The following is a 17,278-nucleotide window of genomic DNA, read 5'->3' on the forward strand; positions in this document are numbered from 1 at the left end:
TACAACAGTAACAGCTGACCAGCAAACATTTGGCTGTCAGGAGATACTCTTTCTCTTGTAAACTCAGTCTCCTTGCTATTTTTTTATTTTTTTATCTCATACCAAGAACCTTTTAAGAAGCCTGAGAGAGCACAAAAAGATTTAATATTATGAGAGAAGTGTAAAGGTTACTTGAGGTGAGGGAGAAGATCATTTACTGCAAAAGCTTACTGTTTGCTGTTGTTTCTGCTACTTCTTGAGCCAAATTTTTGTCGTCAGAGGTACTTAATAGTTACAAAATACAGTTTGGTTAAGTTTTATCCTCTCCAGCGTACTTTCCCTATAATTTTAACACCAAATATTGGTTTTGGGAAATGTCCATGACTATCACGTGCTGGCAAATTATCACAGTACAATGCCGTTATTGATAGTTGACTGGTAAATGTTTTGTAACTGTGAACTTAATTTCCTAATTTAGCATGCAGCTCCATTTCCCCTAACATGATATTAGATTAAATTACAGTATTAGTGTCAATTAAGAGTTTGATAGCAGCCCACATCTACAGTGCATCCAGAAAGTATTCACAGCGCTTCACTTTTTCCACATTTTGCTATATTACAGCCTTATTCCAAAATGGATTAAATTCATTTTTTTCCCTCAAAATTCTACACACAATACCCCATAACTTTTCAACCTTTCAAATAACTGTTGAGATATTTCAATCTGGACCAAAGTTGTTGGCCAACCAATCAACCAACAGGCATATCCACGCCTGATAGCATGGCTAAAACAGTGACAGAAAACCAGCAGATAAACCTGCATGCATGCAGTAAGAAACTTAAAGTAGATCACTTTCTGTAACTTTGTGTTATAATGCCGTTCTTTCAGAAAGGTCTCTAGTTAAATGTTTTCCTTTACAGTCTGAGTATAATTCAAATATTCATTTCAAACCATAATACGATGAGAAAGCTTTTATATCAACTGATCAAATAGTAGGAATGTGAGCTTGAAAAAAAAAAAAAAGCGCACCAAATAGAATAGTTGATGAAAATTGAGCTCACATGAAGCTTGCAAACCACAGAGAGTTGTACTTCTGGGACATCATGAGGTCTGCTCTGTTTGCATGTGACTGTGTCTGGTATATAAGGATCCATCACATGACAGGTAGCCATGGCCTGAAATTGGAGCCAGTAGTCTTTTAAAATACTTAATGAGGGCTTTAGAACTCAAGAATATTCTTGTTAATATCCCTGCGTATGTTAATGCAAGTCATGGTGATAAATTCATTTTAATTTCACACTGATTGGTTGAATTATTGATTTCATCTGCTCATTAACACTCATGATTGAAGGCTCCTGACTATCCTAACACAAACTGTCTTCGAAAAAGCGTGTCTAATCACGCAGCATTGTACGTTTTGTGAAGAAATAAGAAGGGCCTTTGTTTTGATCTTCAACCTATTGTTATCATGTCAATCACATCTGAGTTTTTGCATCAAACTGTATCTCTGAGACGAATAATCACATTAAGTCACAGACAGTGTACTTTGTAAATGTTTGTCTGAGAGACGGTTTCGTAATCAAATTGAATGGAGGGGTGGTGTGCAATCAATCACTGACAGGACTGGGAATCTTCTACAGAATAAAGTGGTGCACATGTAGGATTTAATTTAAAAGTTTTATGTAAAAGACAAACCATAACAGCACAAAATACACGTTTTCCTACTTTGTGATGTGATTTTTTTTTTTTTAGGATCAGTATGTGAAGAAATCTTTGAAATCTTGGTGAGGTTTTGGTCACAGTTACAATATTTGGAATATCAGAACATAACCAACGTTTTGTTATTGATTGAAAAATGTTAATGAAAACATTTGTTTTCATGAAGAACTTTATATTTTCAGACATTTGTGCATGAATAGATACTTTCACGTCACATTATTAACAACGTACCAACTAAATTAGTTGTAATTGGGATAGTTTTTGTCATACTGCCACAGATCATGTTGTTATCAGAAGAAACTTTTCCCATTCAGATATTTATTAGACCCTTGAATAGCATTGTTTTAGAAATCTTTTGATGAATTCTGTAAAGCATAAAGAATCCATCTGACCTATGAGTCAGACCTCAAAGGTTGAGCGTCATTTCTCATTGATTAGTTGGAGGGGCATGACAGTCTCCATGTGTGCATGTCTTGTTAGTTTCAATGGCCATGCTACATTTCAAGGACAATCCTCTGTCCTGGATTAAACTCTTTAACCCTCGTGTTGTCCTTGGATCAAAATGACCCGCAGCTGTGTTCAACCAAGTTCTATTTTATTTTCAGATTTTTTTGGGGGGGGACCATTGGTGACATGGAGGCTGTGAGGGTTTCCTTAAAGAATGATGACCAATGATCCCAAAAAATATAGAAATAAAATAGAACTTGGTTGAACACAGCTGCGGGTCATTTTGACCCGAGGACAACACGAGGGTTAAGCAGAGGAACCGACCAGATCTAACTGGACACTAGAATTTCATAGAAATAATAGTGTATGACTGAAACAGCTAAATAGGACAAAGTTGTTGAATGGCACTCGGATACAATGAGGTCAGTATCCTTACTATCGGATGCTGGGAGGTCCAGAGGGCAGACTGTAATATAATTATAAAAAAAACAAAAAAATTGCTTGAGTCTAAATCTTTTGGCTCCTTTGTTTCATTGCATCCTGTGACCCTGCTAATTTTACAAGGAGGGCGGCTCTCTGGTTTTCACTTCAAGTATCTTACAGTAAGCTTTACTTCTGTTGCCACACTCATTTTTGAAACAAAATCACAAGCTATTTTTCATAAAGGCATTTTTTTCACCATGTTCGAGGCTAAGTGTAAACTTGCTGTAAGCTTCTGTTTGAATTTAGTATTTTTTTTTTTATCAGCTCTACTCGTGACTCCACACTTTGCATGTTACAGACCACAAGAGACACACGTTGATCGCATTTTGTAACTCACAAGGGGCCAGTGAAATGGAAAATATCGCCCCCTATAGGGTTTATGTTACAATAAAAATCTGGTGTGTAATTTACTTAATAAATTATTACATCACTGCATCACAAGAATTCTTGGTGCACTATGAATGAAAATATGGATTTTCCAATCTTATGTATCATTGCTTCTGAAAGAAAAAGGGATATTATTTTGAAGTTATAAAGAGTTGCTGTACATATATGCACCTCAGCATCATAAATATTACTCAACATTAAAAAAAAAAAAAAACAGTTGTATAATTTTGTAATTGGAGGAAGATCCTGATGACTTCAGACAATTTTTACATTGATAGAAAGACTGAATTTCACAGGACATTTTTTCCACATTTGTGGAAATGTAGGTTCCACAATATTTGGAGTTTGATCCACAGTGGCTGCAGTCTGTAATGGTTGTGCCTTTCAGTCTGGTTGGTTTGGCTACACTGGAACAAGGACCAGTTGATTGACAGTGAAACAACCAATCACATGCGTCCCTCAGGCTGATCCAATTTATCTTTCGTTTTTCACACAATTTGTGTCCCTTTTTCACTCCCTCCTCCCATCAGAGGTCGCCAGTGTCTCTGTGTGCTTTTTTTTTTCTTCTACCTCCTACTGCTTGTCATGCGTTTGATTCCTCTCCCTTGTGAAACCGTGACAGTCAGAATCTCTCAGCCTCTGATCCATATACTTTGACCAATTCTAATCTGTAATAACATACAATCCAAAATAATGGGGTAATAAGTGGACGATAGCTGTCATTACATGGCATAACCTGATTTTTTATATATAGGAAAACCTCTTAATGTTGTATTCAAAGTTTCAAATGAATTCCCTGAGAAGCAAACCTTACCACTAGATGGAGACAAACCCTGTTTGTCCCACATATCACAAGGACTCACTATCAACTGGTGTTCAGTGTATCTGAGTTGAACTTCAGTGTGAGAGGGCAAACTGAGGCCAAGGTGATAAGGATAAACTGTGCTATAAATCAGTTGATAAGAAAGAGAAGCAACAATTTAAATATGTTTTACTGTGGAATATCTTCTAGGTGTTAATCAAGCCACAGAACCACTGAGTTTTTGTTTGAGCCTCCCACAATGCAAGAATTTGTTGTTCTTTTGGTTCTATTGAAGGAAATAAAAAAACTAATTGACAAGTCTTTGTGTGTGAAGAATGATAAGGGAAGGTAATAACTGGATAATAAGTTGAGCACACCTTCAATTACTTAATACCTTAAAGAATTTACTAAGACCACAGCAGAAAAGGAGATTTAATCTCTAACGTGTTACTGGGTAATATTATAGACTGTGTGAAGTAGAGTTTCTAGAAAAGTGCACAAAATGTACAACTGCTATAACTGCTTTTTTTCGCTACTTCATATCATAAATTGAATCGTAGAGAATGACCCAAATCAAGTGAGCTTATATTCATTTTTATGCATTTTATCTGTTTCCCTTGCTTTTTATCCGTTTCTTATGCATTTTATCTGTTTTATCTCATTTCTTTTCTATATTTTTAAATGTTCCTTTGTATCTGTTTTTATGTGAAACACTGCATGTAATTATCTTGCTGCGAAGCACTTTGTGCTGCATTTCTTGTATGAAAGGTGCTATACAAATCAAGTTTATTATTGTTATTATAACAGATCTTAAGTGACGCTGAAAAAGGAAAACTTTGACATGAATGGATGCTGATACCGAGTTTTCCTTGTTGCATATACTCCCAGTCGCTCCTCCTCCGTGATGCAGATCAAACACGGGCTGACAGGAGAGGGAGGACAACTATACGTCCTCACCTTGCAGAGTGAAGAGTACGACACAGATCCCAGAAGGGAGAAACATGAGATTTTTTTTTACAGAGGTCTTAATTAGGGAAAGCTTGACAAAACACAAGGAATATTTGGGATCATTTAATCTGCTTCTTAATACTGGTGGCTGAAGTCTTTTATTCTAAAGGGCCATATAATGACAGAAAAACTACTGAAAATGTGGACTGGAGGAGACACAGAAAAAGAGTCCTGCGCGGATCAAGAAGGGGAATCTCAGCCGCGGAAAAAAATACCTCATTCGATTGAAGAAATTCTGAGAAGGTCGACATGTGTCAGAAAAGAGAGCAGAGTTCATCGTAACTGGTCTGTTATCAAAGAAAACAGCATAGCATCCAACCAGCACTCATGTACAGGTATGTTTTTTACTCTTATTTTGAAAATCTGAGTTGAAATACAATAATAAAAAATACATACATATATATAGGTATGTAGGTAGTTACTTTATTAATCCCCAAGGGGAAATTTTTTTCACTACAGCAGCATTTATAGATACAGGAAAGCAATAAAATAACAGTAAAAACTATTAAATATAAAAAATATACAGTATATACAGTACAGTATATATATATATATATATATTTATATTTAAACAAACAAGAAACACAGACCACAGTGTTATTGTTATATATATATTTATGTTAATGCTGAAATGTTTTCTCTGCTCATAGAAACTCCACAAATTAGACTACTTGAAGAGTCCTCAAAGGCCATAACAGATTGCAAGAGTGAGTATAGTATATTACTGATTATGCCACAAAGCTGCATCTTTTGACATCATCTTCAGTATTGTATGTTTAAATGATGAAGATGACAATTGTTTGTTTACAGGTCAGAGGAAAAAGAGGCAAACCAGGGTCACTTTCACACCTTTCCAGCTGCAGGAGCTGGAGAAAGCTTTCCAGCAGACTCATTACCCCGACATCAACACCAGAGACGAGTTGGCGTCTCAGCTGCACCTCACTGAGAGCCGAATACAGGTAGGACACGTGCTGCTGCTTTTATTTTATTTTATCAAGAACCTTTGTCATACTAATATAATATATACGAGTTTTACATTGTGTAAATGTAAATTCTGCAATGTCATCATTAATAACTTTGCTTTCCAAAATCTGCATCACCATTTCATTTAAGATAAGTTTAGTTAAATCAGCAAACACTAAACACACATGTTGTCATTATTTTGCAAATGATTCATTGCTTACATTTCTTTTTGTTTGTAGCAAATAAATGCATCAAACTGTGGTGAAGTGAATGTTCACAAATAATAGATTCTACAAAGTAGTCACTGATGAAACAACAGTAATGGTCTTTGGACAGATGTTTGCATAAGGCATGAACTCCCAAATGATTAATGATCAGGTTGGGCAAGATTAGAGCTTGTACAAGATCATTCATTGATGTTTCCGCTGAAAATCACAGGTTGGGCAAAATGATCAGGTTGGGCAAGATTAGAGCTTGTACAAGATCATTCATTGATGTTTACACTGAAAATCACAGGATGGAAATTGACCAAATTTGGGTTTTGACCATCTCAGGTACATCGTTTTTTAGAATTAACAATACATGTGGGACATATTAGATTTAATTTGGGCTCTGAAAACAACAGAAATAACCCACTTGTACGAGGTAAAATTAAAGTTTTTTTAATTTACAATTTCTTTTTAACTAAGTGGCATTAAGCGTCTTGAGGTAAATGGTAATAAATTAGGTGTTTCTTTACTTTATTCTGAAGCTGAAGTGAAGTGTATTTTATTCTGATTAACTTGATTTTCATTATGTGCTCAGATTTGGTTTCAAAACCACCGAGCCAAATGGAGGAAGGCTGAAACACTGAAGGACATAGAGCTGATGACCAGACAGCACCTTCATTCAACCAATCATCACCTGCTTTATGAGGTAACACAAATATTTTTCTTTTGTAAATAGTACATCTCCACTGTGCTCTCATATAGTAATATTAAAACAATGTATTCACAAATCATATTTCATACAGTGTCAAAACTATATTCTCATTGGTCCTTAATTTCTGTGGTCACACAGGAGCCCCTGTTGCAGGCAGTGTACTGGCTGCCATGCTGCTTACCTAAACCTCTACAATCAAGGCTGTACTTCAGATCAGCAACAACACCGGCTGTGTTGATGAACACACATTTCCCAGGTCACAGGAACCTCTATGGTGACATGCTGGGCTCAGAATAATAGCACCTTCTGTACTTTTACAATGATGACACTATTGTGCAATTTGTTTTGAATTGAATTTGGTTAAATAAAAAAAATGGAGTTGATTTTATTTAACTTTCATTTTCAAAATATGTATGATGATATGATGTAAAACTGAAATAAGGTTGCATGTTAGCAACAGAACATTTTTTTCATTTACTAATAAAGCTACCTGCTGAAAACAGTCAGTGTGCTATTCTTTGTAATAAAAAAAAAAAAACCTATGATAAGTCTGTACTAAATGTATTTGTACAGATGAAGGTTTGAGGGCATCTGTAGCCTACATACAACAAGCCTCTTTGTATAGAGCTACACCAGTGCTGTCTTATTGCTGGTCTGCGTTTAGATTTTTTTTTCATGACACCACACTTCCTTCTCAGAGATAAGATACAGCCGTGACATGTACTGTTCATCTATTTAACTTTTTGACAACCTGTCCTTATCTTAATTTGGGCTTGTAAATTGAGGTTATTGGCAGGTCAACTGTGGAATATGGAGAAGTTGTATATTCGGATCAAAGGGGAATACCAGCTGAAGGTATTACTGTATATTTGGGGCTGTAGAAATAACTTGAATGGAAAAAAAAAAAAAAGCCCCAAAAACAATTTGCATATTCATGTTTAATTCAATAGGCTAATGTAAGTGTATCACACAACCTTCTCCTCACCTCTTTTTCTTGTTATACAATGATACTCTTCAATGAAAATATTCTAGCATCGACACCAACTGCTCATGACCCCTTCTTTCTTAAAAGTGTTAGATGGGATATTTTCCAAATAATTACCAATTAAAGGACAGATAACACAGTATCACCTTGTCTATCAATAACTGACTTGACAGCACCATAACTGATTACATTTAACAAGGCTGTGAGTACAGTTCAACTTTTCACCCCGGTCATATCTTCTTTTATTGATGATAAAATGTACTTCTGGCTGCATGGGGCAGGGTTAAAGGGGACCAAAATAGCAGGTGGACAGAAACAAAAAAACCTTGACCGTGCTTGCATAACTGTCATTTTATCATAATGTGGGTTTTGCTGGTGCTATTATGACCTGGCATCTTTAGTAAACCTTGTCAGATGACCTTTCTCCGAACAGTAGTAATTCTTAGAAAACATTACATCATAAAGATTGATTATTACTAACTGCTGTAAATGTTTATATCTGTCCTTATTGTTTTCTCACATTTTATCTTGATTTATACGTGTTCCTATTTGCTTTGTCTTTTATCTTTTAGTGTGAAGCACTGAGTGACATCTGAGCTTGAAAGGTCCAGCATAGATACATTTTACTTACTCACTGAGAGAGCAACAAACAAGTAATTTAGTAGCATTACTTTAAAAAAAAAAAAAATGTCATGAAGGAATCCACACATTACCTATGAACAACCAAATACTGGCCTGTCCTACATTAGTTTGTTCAGGAGTCTATCCTGCCTGTAAATACAGGTCTGTCTTTGAAAGTGTTAAGAGGAACTTCCTTTGACAAGAGTCCTCTGTGGTTTCAAAAGCATGTTGGTGCCAGTGAAACAATAAAAACTTCCATTGACCTGAGCTCTAAGCTCAGGATACTCATGAAGTAGTTTTAGAGAGTAAATGTTTTGAGTGTACACTGTTTAACTGTTATAATGTCTGTATTTTTAATGTTTTCTTATAAATTTAGAAAAATGAATGCCACGTTATTGTTTCAGACGCAAACACTAGGACACCGACTGGATGGATACAATGTTGGAAATTCCTTCAGCTTCAATTTTGATTGGTTCATTTAGTTATTTTGAATCAATCAAATTTCATATTATGGAGTAAATGTCATTAATAGAATTTATATTTTTCCATAAACATTAGCAAAAGCCGACATAAAAATCGTTCAATCGCAAACTAACTAAACATGGACACAATATGAATTAATTAAGACCTCCTGCTCATTGTGCTAAAATCCCAGAAATATGTAAACAGTATGTTTATGAAACATCATATATAAATTACACACAAGTTCGGTTTCTGATTTTCTTGGTTGAAATTGATATTTGTCATGTAGAAGTGTAGATGGATGGATATAAACATTCGATGTTGTTCCACAATGTAACCAACAGGTGGCGCCCTTGCACCCATGAATAAGCAGAATTGAAGCTCTGTTTTGCTGAGTGTCATTCAGCAGACAACACTGACCTGATTTTAAATCGGACGGCTTCATCAGTCATCTATTTAATGTTATTTATCTGCTGTGAGCTGATGATGACAATACTGAGGGAGGCTATCTGACAATTTGTACTTTGTGTTGTCAGTCCCGGCTGCAGCTGACTCTCAGGAGAGGGAGAGGGGGGCGGATATTCAGCATCTCTCAGCCTCCGCCCGCCTCTGTGGCTCTGCCTCTGTCCAAAGCGGCGGAGAGACAGGAAGGGGACCGCAGACCGACACGGGGGACATATAGAGGCACAGCCAGCGAGGGGCGATGGCCGCCGGTGGAGGATGCGTGGAATCGGTGGATCAGTACCGAGCCGAGGTGGAGCGGCTCACGCAGGAACTTGCCGAGGCGAACCGGGAGAAGATCCGGGCTGCGGAGTGCGGTCTGGTCGTCCTGGAGGAGAACCAGGCGCTGAAGCAGAAGTATGCAGAACTGGAAACCGACCAGGAGACTCTAAGGAAGGAGTTGGAGCAATTGCAGGAGGTAAGAGGAGCGGACTCTGCTGCGTTTTTGACGCTGTAGGGAGGGAGACGCACTGCAGTCAGGTGTGTGGGATCCGCTACATCCACCTCACTTCTACCCGAGTGATGTCTTGTTTGTTAATGCACGCTCAGCGGGTAACTGTAAACCGGTGTACCATCCACAACGAGGGAATGGGAACCAGCAGGGACCGTCTGCAGGGGCCCCAGAAACAGGAGGAACAGTTGAATATCATTTTAATTTCAGTGCAGTTAGAAATACTTGAATTTGAGGATGTGTAACATTGTGTCCTGTAAATAAGTTGTGATCTAAGATGCTGTTTGTGCAGTGAATATAACAAGCAGCACTGGACATTACAGTGTCTCTGTTGCAAGCTCATGGCTCTGCAAACATAACACTCCACCTCCCACACCAATGCATTTCATTGTTTCAAGCTTCCTTCCCTGCGTGGGGAGGAAAATCATTATAGTTTCAGGCAACTCTGCTGGGAGCCTTTTGGTGCTTTGCCAAGATATATTTAATCTCAAAAATCCCTCAGTAATGGGATCTTCAGAGTTGTTCACTACAGTTTGGGTGGTGGCTCAGTTGTCCATTGATTTAAACCACAAGATAAGGGTTTATATAAAGATTGTGCAAAGATAACAAGGACATCAAGATATAGTGTAAAGATGCAACTTCTTTGATTACATTCCTGCCAAAAATGACGTGCATTATCTGTATCCAGGTTGTGGGTTCGTACAAACGTGCCATGGGACTCTGAATAATGAATGCTGGTTTCGCTCATACGTTCACTCATTAATGCATAAATGTATGGAACAACAAGAGGAGAATGCTGACAGAGCTTCGCAGCTCAAGGTCTTATGGAGATGTGAGAACCAAAGGGCCAGGACATGGAGGAGGTAAAGGCTGGTTCCATTTCTGTTTTGTTAGAGACACGGGAGTGTCTGTTGCCATCTTGGGAAGCCTCATCATTATTTATAAAGTGTCAACTTTAATTATGAGTACAATAGTCCATATGGTAACCTAGGTACAAGAAAATACTTAAGAAAATTGTTATTTTGCCAAATTACCAACTTTTAATACCCCTGTTTGTTCAATTCAAGAATAGTCTTTTTTTTTTTTTAAATCAAAAATCAGAGTATGGATCACTGTTTTTTTTATTCAAGAGTGATGTCAGATTTATCAGATACCAATATCCCTGGTCTAAATAGCTGCTTTTATTTAGTCTTTACTCTGTAGTTCAAACCTTAATTTAAATATTGTATTGACCCTGATTGACATGTACCTTATCTGGAATGGACCACAGGATCATTAAAAATCCATATTTATTCCGTAGTATGAGTTAAAAAAAAATACATACACTATTTTTAGTGCATGAGTCATGTCAGAGATGTAGCATTGAACTCCAACTGTGGGCGTTTCTTGCACAGTTTTCTCACCAAATAATAAAAAAAAAATCCTGATAAGATCACATGCCCAAGCTTATACAGTATGTCAGGCAGCACTGACCGCATTACATTATGCATGCACATTTATATATTTACACCCATGCCCTTTTTATTCAGCTGCTTAGTTGAAGATTTTGTTTTGACTCTCACGCAGAATCAGAATGATCTTTGTGAAGACGACAACGGCAAGTTAAACTGAAGAGACAGCCCGATTCAGCCGGTAGCGCAGCACTGTCTAGCTGATAGTTCACACTTATGGATTATTGGCTGATGGGTGATGTGGTGGATGAGGGTGGAGAATATGATAAGACAGAATAGAGAAAGGAGCTGTCGACGTTGCCTCTGTAGGAAAGGGAAGAAAAGGTGAAAGGGAAAGGAGATTTTAAGCCCAAAAAAACCAAAGAAAATGCCAGAACAACTGTTTTTAAAGATGGTCACTACTGTGTGTATAATCAGTATCCTAACATCATTTGTTAATCATTGAAGTTATTTAAGCAGCTGTAAACCCTGTGAAGTAAAACTTTGAATTTCATCATTCAGAAATAAGATCAACCAGCAGCCGCAGTGCTCTTTGTTGTCATCTGTCATCTGTTCACATCTCTGTCCTTTGTGTGTCTCCACCTGCCTGTCTGTGTGTTTGCCTGTCTGTCTGTGCTCTCGCCTGACAGAGGGAGAAACATGTTCTGTACATGATATTACTTACGCAGGAAAAAATAAAACCCTCCTGGTTCCTATCTGTCTGTCTCACACCTCTATGAATACGAGACGCAATGCCAGAGTGCAAACCTGCCACGACAATAACATCACGTACTCCGGAGAGGTGCATTATAGAAGGGCAGGGGAACTGCAAATGGAGGTTGGAATTGCTTCTGGGACTGAGTGGAATAAAATGTCCCATGACCGTTGGCTACTCTTAAGAAAGACAGTAAAAAAAAAAAAAAAAAAAAAAAAAAAAACATTAGGAGATTGCACCATTTTCTTTTCTCTTTTATTTTAGAATAAATTGGATCTAGGAATTCATCCGGTCAATATTTTCCTAAATCTTTAGGGACTTATGCATATCCTTAAAACTGACAAAGGACTGCTATAGAATACTTCTAGAAACAAAGCTTTCTTCATTGAAGCTTGTATTATGCCACACAAAGTATTTACCAGTACTAGTCTTCAGGTGTGTAGAGTACGTGCAAGCTAGCCGGAATTGCATGCATGCTCCTACTGTGTTTGCATATGTTCTGTGGCCACACGTATGTCCTACATGCTCTGGTCCTTTGCCCTCCATCCAGGTCCCAGCTGGTGGAGAGCAACTGACCAAAGCACTGCTTGTGCTACACACAACCCACACACTAAACACATACGGGAGGCAAATCTATGCAAGACAAGACTGTTATACAGGACTAATTTGGTTTTACTTCACAAAACCTGTGTACTTGTATGATTATAACTGTGATTTGTATCTGGTCGTATGTAAACTGAGCTGCAAAGACACGATAACAGAAGGCCAAGAGGATATGACAGATCAGCATCCTCCAGGCAAATACAGTAATACAAATCTCTATTAAAGTCATGCGATAAAAACTACATTGCAGATGTTGTGTTTTTTTGTTGATATTAGTCCTTTTAAGGCCATTTTAAAGCAGGCAGTGTTTGAGTGAAAGTCGTCTAAACAGTGTTTCTCCTTGTGTTTTCTTCAGAAACAGCTGCATGCATCTATTTACTGTCCGCAGGGCCCAAGCAGAAGTAAGATACTAAGAGCGTGTTTTCGTGCTGAAAGCAAAAAGTGTTTTCTTTTTTTCCAGTGTCCTCTCCTCTCCTCTATATTTTTCCTCCTCCCAGCTCTTCTCACTCCCTCCCCGTCCTCCTCTCTGCCTCACGGCCCAACCGCTCTCTCATTCCTTGAATCCCAGTGTGTATGAACTGTATGTCTCTGGATAGCTGCCTAAGCAGTGACGGACACATCATTACCCCGTGGTTCTGGCTTGTTAGTGCTGTCTCTGGGCAGATCAACCTCAGATAGGACACAGTAGGAGGCGGAACAAGGGGGACGGCATCACTGCAGAGCCGGACAAGCTCTACGGTCTGGATAGCCTGTTCATATGGCTTTCTGGTGACATTTTCATTCCATCAACAACAGATCTTGACTTCGTCTTCAAGAACTGGGCGACTGGCAGAGCAGCCTTGAATTCATAAAGTAATTTTATGCTGGGATCATTTCTTTTGTTCAGTTAGATAATTTAACTTTGTCTGGTGACGACTCACGAATCTTTTCGCTTTAAAGAATTCTGCAACTCATGGGTCTGAAAAGGTGTGTGAAAACTAATTTAGTCATTTCAACTGCTGTCATAATTCATGTTTTAGCTCTCTTAGAACCCTGCAGAGGAATTGACATTTGTGATAGGTTGAGAACAGGAAGTTCACAAGTCAGTTCTCTTTTCAGTGCTTTGGGCCTTGAAAAATGCCAACTGACATCTGCGTCAAATCCTTCATGTGGTAACTTGAAATACCAAAAAAGAAAGACTCAGTCACGATTCATCAAGTCAGCATCAAATTTGCCTCTTGTGTAAAGTACATATTGCTAACGGGCTGTGCAATGCACCATTTTTATCTGCAAGGTTTCCATCGATGGTTCAACACAGTGATGTCTTTTTTCTTTTTTTTTTCCCTGCAGCTGTGTCTACCTATCTTCTCCAATTTAGTTTTTACATGCTGCAGCCTTGGGAGAAATAGCTCTGACAGGACATACGTAAATGATCAGTGATATTTCATTGGAAGGAAAAGGAAAAGTTTGACATTTTGGTGAATAAAGGGAAATAGCTTATTGTTCGATGGGGAAAATGATACTAATCTCATGTCTGTACGTTAAATATGAAGCCTGGACCAGCTTAGCTTAGCTTAGTTTATCTTAGCTTGGTTTAGCCTCTGCCTCTGGTAGGCTAAGCTAAGCTAAGCTAACCACCTGCTACCTGTAGCCTCATGTTTAATATACAGTCATGAAAGCAATATTAGTTTTCTCATCCAACTCTAGCAAGAAAGTAGATATATTTCAGATTTAAATATTTCATATTTCAGAAAATGTCACTCAAGGGCATTTTCTTAGCGAGGACAGCAACCGATGTCAAGATTGTGTCAACAACACAAAGTTCATGTTTTATAAATATGTCCTATAGCTGAGGACACAAACCCTGAACTGCAATGTTCAATGTACAATTTGAGTCTGGCTGGGGATCTTTGTTGTATCTCTACCTGAGTTCCTATTGTCAATAATCAATGACAATTTCTTTTCCAATTGAAAGGTGTATTATAGCATCGTGTTATTCTCAAAGGTACGCTGTCAGGTTTAAAATAGCAACAGCACACTTCTACGATACTGTAGTTGATTGATTGGGTTGGAGTTCATTCCTCATGGGATTAGATCTACTGCCACTATCTGCATAAGTCAAGTTAATATCACGCTACTGCTCAGTCATCAGGGACTAGCGATGAGGATGTGAGAGTGTTGCTTAACTTAAACTCCTTCAGAATAAATTATGGCGCACGGGGAACGACCTGTGCAAAGTCACATTGGTTCTCAAATCATGTATGCAGCAAGGAACAGCACAATGTGAATATATTAGAGAAGAAGACACATCTTCAGAGGTGCTTGACGCTTCCTTCAGCAGTTGGAGGCAAACTATAGCAGACATGACTCGTGAGCAGCAGAGTTAGGCAGAATATTTAACTCTGCTGTGCACATCTGGCTGTTTTTATTCAAACTGTGAAACCACAGAATAAAAACACTCCTCACACCCTTTTGTGTTTGAGACAATCGCCAAAGAGAGCAGCTGTGGTTGTAAATCTATCTGAGAACGAATGCATTACAGGTTTTTGTCCCCTCTCCTCCTCCTTCTACTCTTTTACATTAGCAGGAGTTCTTATATTGAAGGGCAGTAAACATGAACCGAAGGGCTGAATCAATACCTCATAAGATGGTGTTGTTGCCTTTTTCTTTTATTCAGCTCTAAACCATCAGCCCACCATGCCCCGCTCGTCTCCTGTTTCTCCCCCGTTCCCCCGCCCCCCTACGAATCCCCTACGGTCCCCCCAGGAGTGAAGTGGGAATTATGCATCGATTTCTGCTCTGTGTGCTGAAAATATCAGGTCTGAGCTAAGCTGCTCTCTATTGTGTGTAATGTAGCAGGCATTGTGTAAATCAGTGCATGTTGGTGAAACACATCTGACAGAGTCCATTTAATGTCTTCATTGCGACCAAACAGTTGTTGAATCAGTCATTTACAAAGCTTTTATAAGAAATGAAACTGGTAATAAAGCCAGGTTTAACAACACCCATGTCATTTAAGACATGTATCCCAGCTCACTGAACAATGGCTGATATTTACAGTAATTGTGGTTGTCTGGTTATTGTGGTTATGACAGTGGTGTTTTCAGGATGAAGGTGTGTTGTGCTGGTGGTCAAAATATATTCTGAGCCGCCCTCTTGGTGATGTTGGCCTGTGACCTCAGCAATAGGCTCACCGATACAGTCTAGCATATAGATAAGGACATGTTTGCCCTTGTGTATGGCCCCTGGTGGTCTATATGCAGGGTGGTTGTGTGTGAGTGTGTGTGTGTGTGTTTTATCAGGACCTGACGGGAAGGTCAATTGTCTTTGTGTTTGAGTCACACATCAGGCCCACTTTTCCTGCATGTGCCCATGGCTTTGTCGTGTTTTTTTTTTCCTCTGTGTAACAGGAGAGGTGTGTGTGTGTGTGTGTGTGTGTGTGTGTGTGTGTGTGTGTGTGTGTGTGTGTGTGTGTGTGCGTGTGCGTGTGCATGTGTGTGTGTGTGTGTGTGTGTGCGGGTGGGTGGCTGTGTGGGGGAGTGTTGGGGTGCGGATGTTGTGATTGAGACCGGAGAGGGCGGGGTGGCAGGATAGAGTGGTGGCGAGCGAGTGACTCCGACCCATCAGTCGACTCTCTTTGTTGTTTCAGGATTTTATCGTTGTGTTGACTTAAAGAGGGGAGGAGGCGAGAACGTGTGGACTACTTACTGTATATACAGCAGAACACAATATGGAAACAATATTATTTAGCTCATCTGCTTTAAACTGACCACTAATCTTCTCTTTTGTCCCTGTTCTTATGATTATCACATGAAAGAGAAAAAGGACTGAATCTAGAGAGACCCCTTAGCCCTGCATAGATTAGATTTTTTTTTTTTTTTTTTTTTTTTTTTTTTTCAGAAAGCTCCTTTTTGCTGCAGTGAAACAGGAGGAACAGGACTCCCCTTCCTGCAGGCTGCTGTATTGATTAGTCGTCTCCTTTAGCTGTGTGTGCTGCAAGCTCTGAAAGCGTAGCAAAAATAATCCGCCCTTCCTCTCACAGGGAAAACTTTTCTATTCACAACCCAAATATCTTCCTGTAGTGCAAAATATAGGAGCTATGCTTGTGTCTAAATGTATTTCCATTATTTGCATAAATCAAGATGAATTTTTGTTTTCAAATCAGAATTTAAAGCAATCTCTGAATACAGTTATTCTGCCTTGGTTCGGTCTAGACAGAGCAATTCAGTTTCAGCTACAGTACCGTCTTAGTCTGTGCTTATCATCCATGCATGCGACCGACAGAGAAGCCTCCTATCTAGATGACCGGAGGCCATTATATCCAGCAAAGGGTCACTCGGGAGCGAGCATGATCCTGCCCGTCCTCTCCCTCATCTTTATTCACATACATACTGGCATTGCATGAGCACATGCACGCCCAAACATGCACTTGAGATGGTTGTGTGACACAGAATAGGGTTAGAGATCTGTCTCTCTGTCACTTCTACCCTGTTAATGGATGTAGAGGATTAGACAGGTATTAAATCATCCCCTAGTTAACCTATTCAGTTAACCCCATACTCCATCACAGCTGGGATGATTTCAAGATAGGTCACTGAAAGAGGTAGGACACATATGCAGAAGTTAGAAAAATTCAGAGAGACGCACAAAACAAAAATGTATGGAAATAACAGAAAATAACAGAGTAAAAACATAAACTTAAGACTCCCACGTGCCTCATGAAGCATTGCATTGTCAACCTGGTAATCCTAAAGCATGTAATACACCCACCGCTACAGGATGCCGTGTCAGTGTCACGTTTTTGTCTCGTCGAGGCGTGAA

At 38.8% G+C, this 17,278-nt stretch overlaps 1 protein-coding gene across 8 annotated transcripts in view; it reads left to right on the forward strand.

The window, feature by feature from the left end:
- The first annotated feature begins 9,208 nt into the window (after positions 1-9,208).
- bicd1a (bicaudal D homolog 1a) overlaps positions 9,209-17,278 on the forward strand; it is a 32,365-nt gene continuing 24,295 nt past the window's right edge. For 6 of the 8 annotated variants that reach the window (XM_069162216.1, XM_069162217.1, XM_069162222.1 and 3 more), the window contains exon 1: positions 9,211-9,697. In XM_069162216.1, the coding sequence (XP_069018317.1) occupies positions 9,482-9,697 (216 nt within the window). In that variant the 5' untranslated portion in view covers positions 9,211-9,481. Of the gene's footprint in view, positions 9,698-17,278 lie in introns of all 8 variants that reach the window. The other 2 variants (XM_069162214.1, XM_069162215.1) reach the window with 1 other exon arrangement.

The sequence above is a fragment of the Embiotoca jacksoni genome, unplaced genomic scaffold (assembly GCF_022577435.1).
Source record: "Embiotoca jacksoni isolate LCO1_2020_lvr unplaced genomic scaffold, fEmbJac1.0.p SCAF_3, whole genome shotgun sequence".
NCBI classification, from domain to species: domain Eukaryota; kingdom Metazoa; phylum Chordata; class Actinopteri; family Embiotocidae; genus Embiotoca; species Embiotoca jacksoni.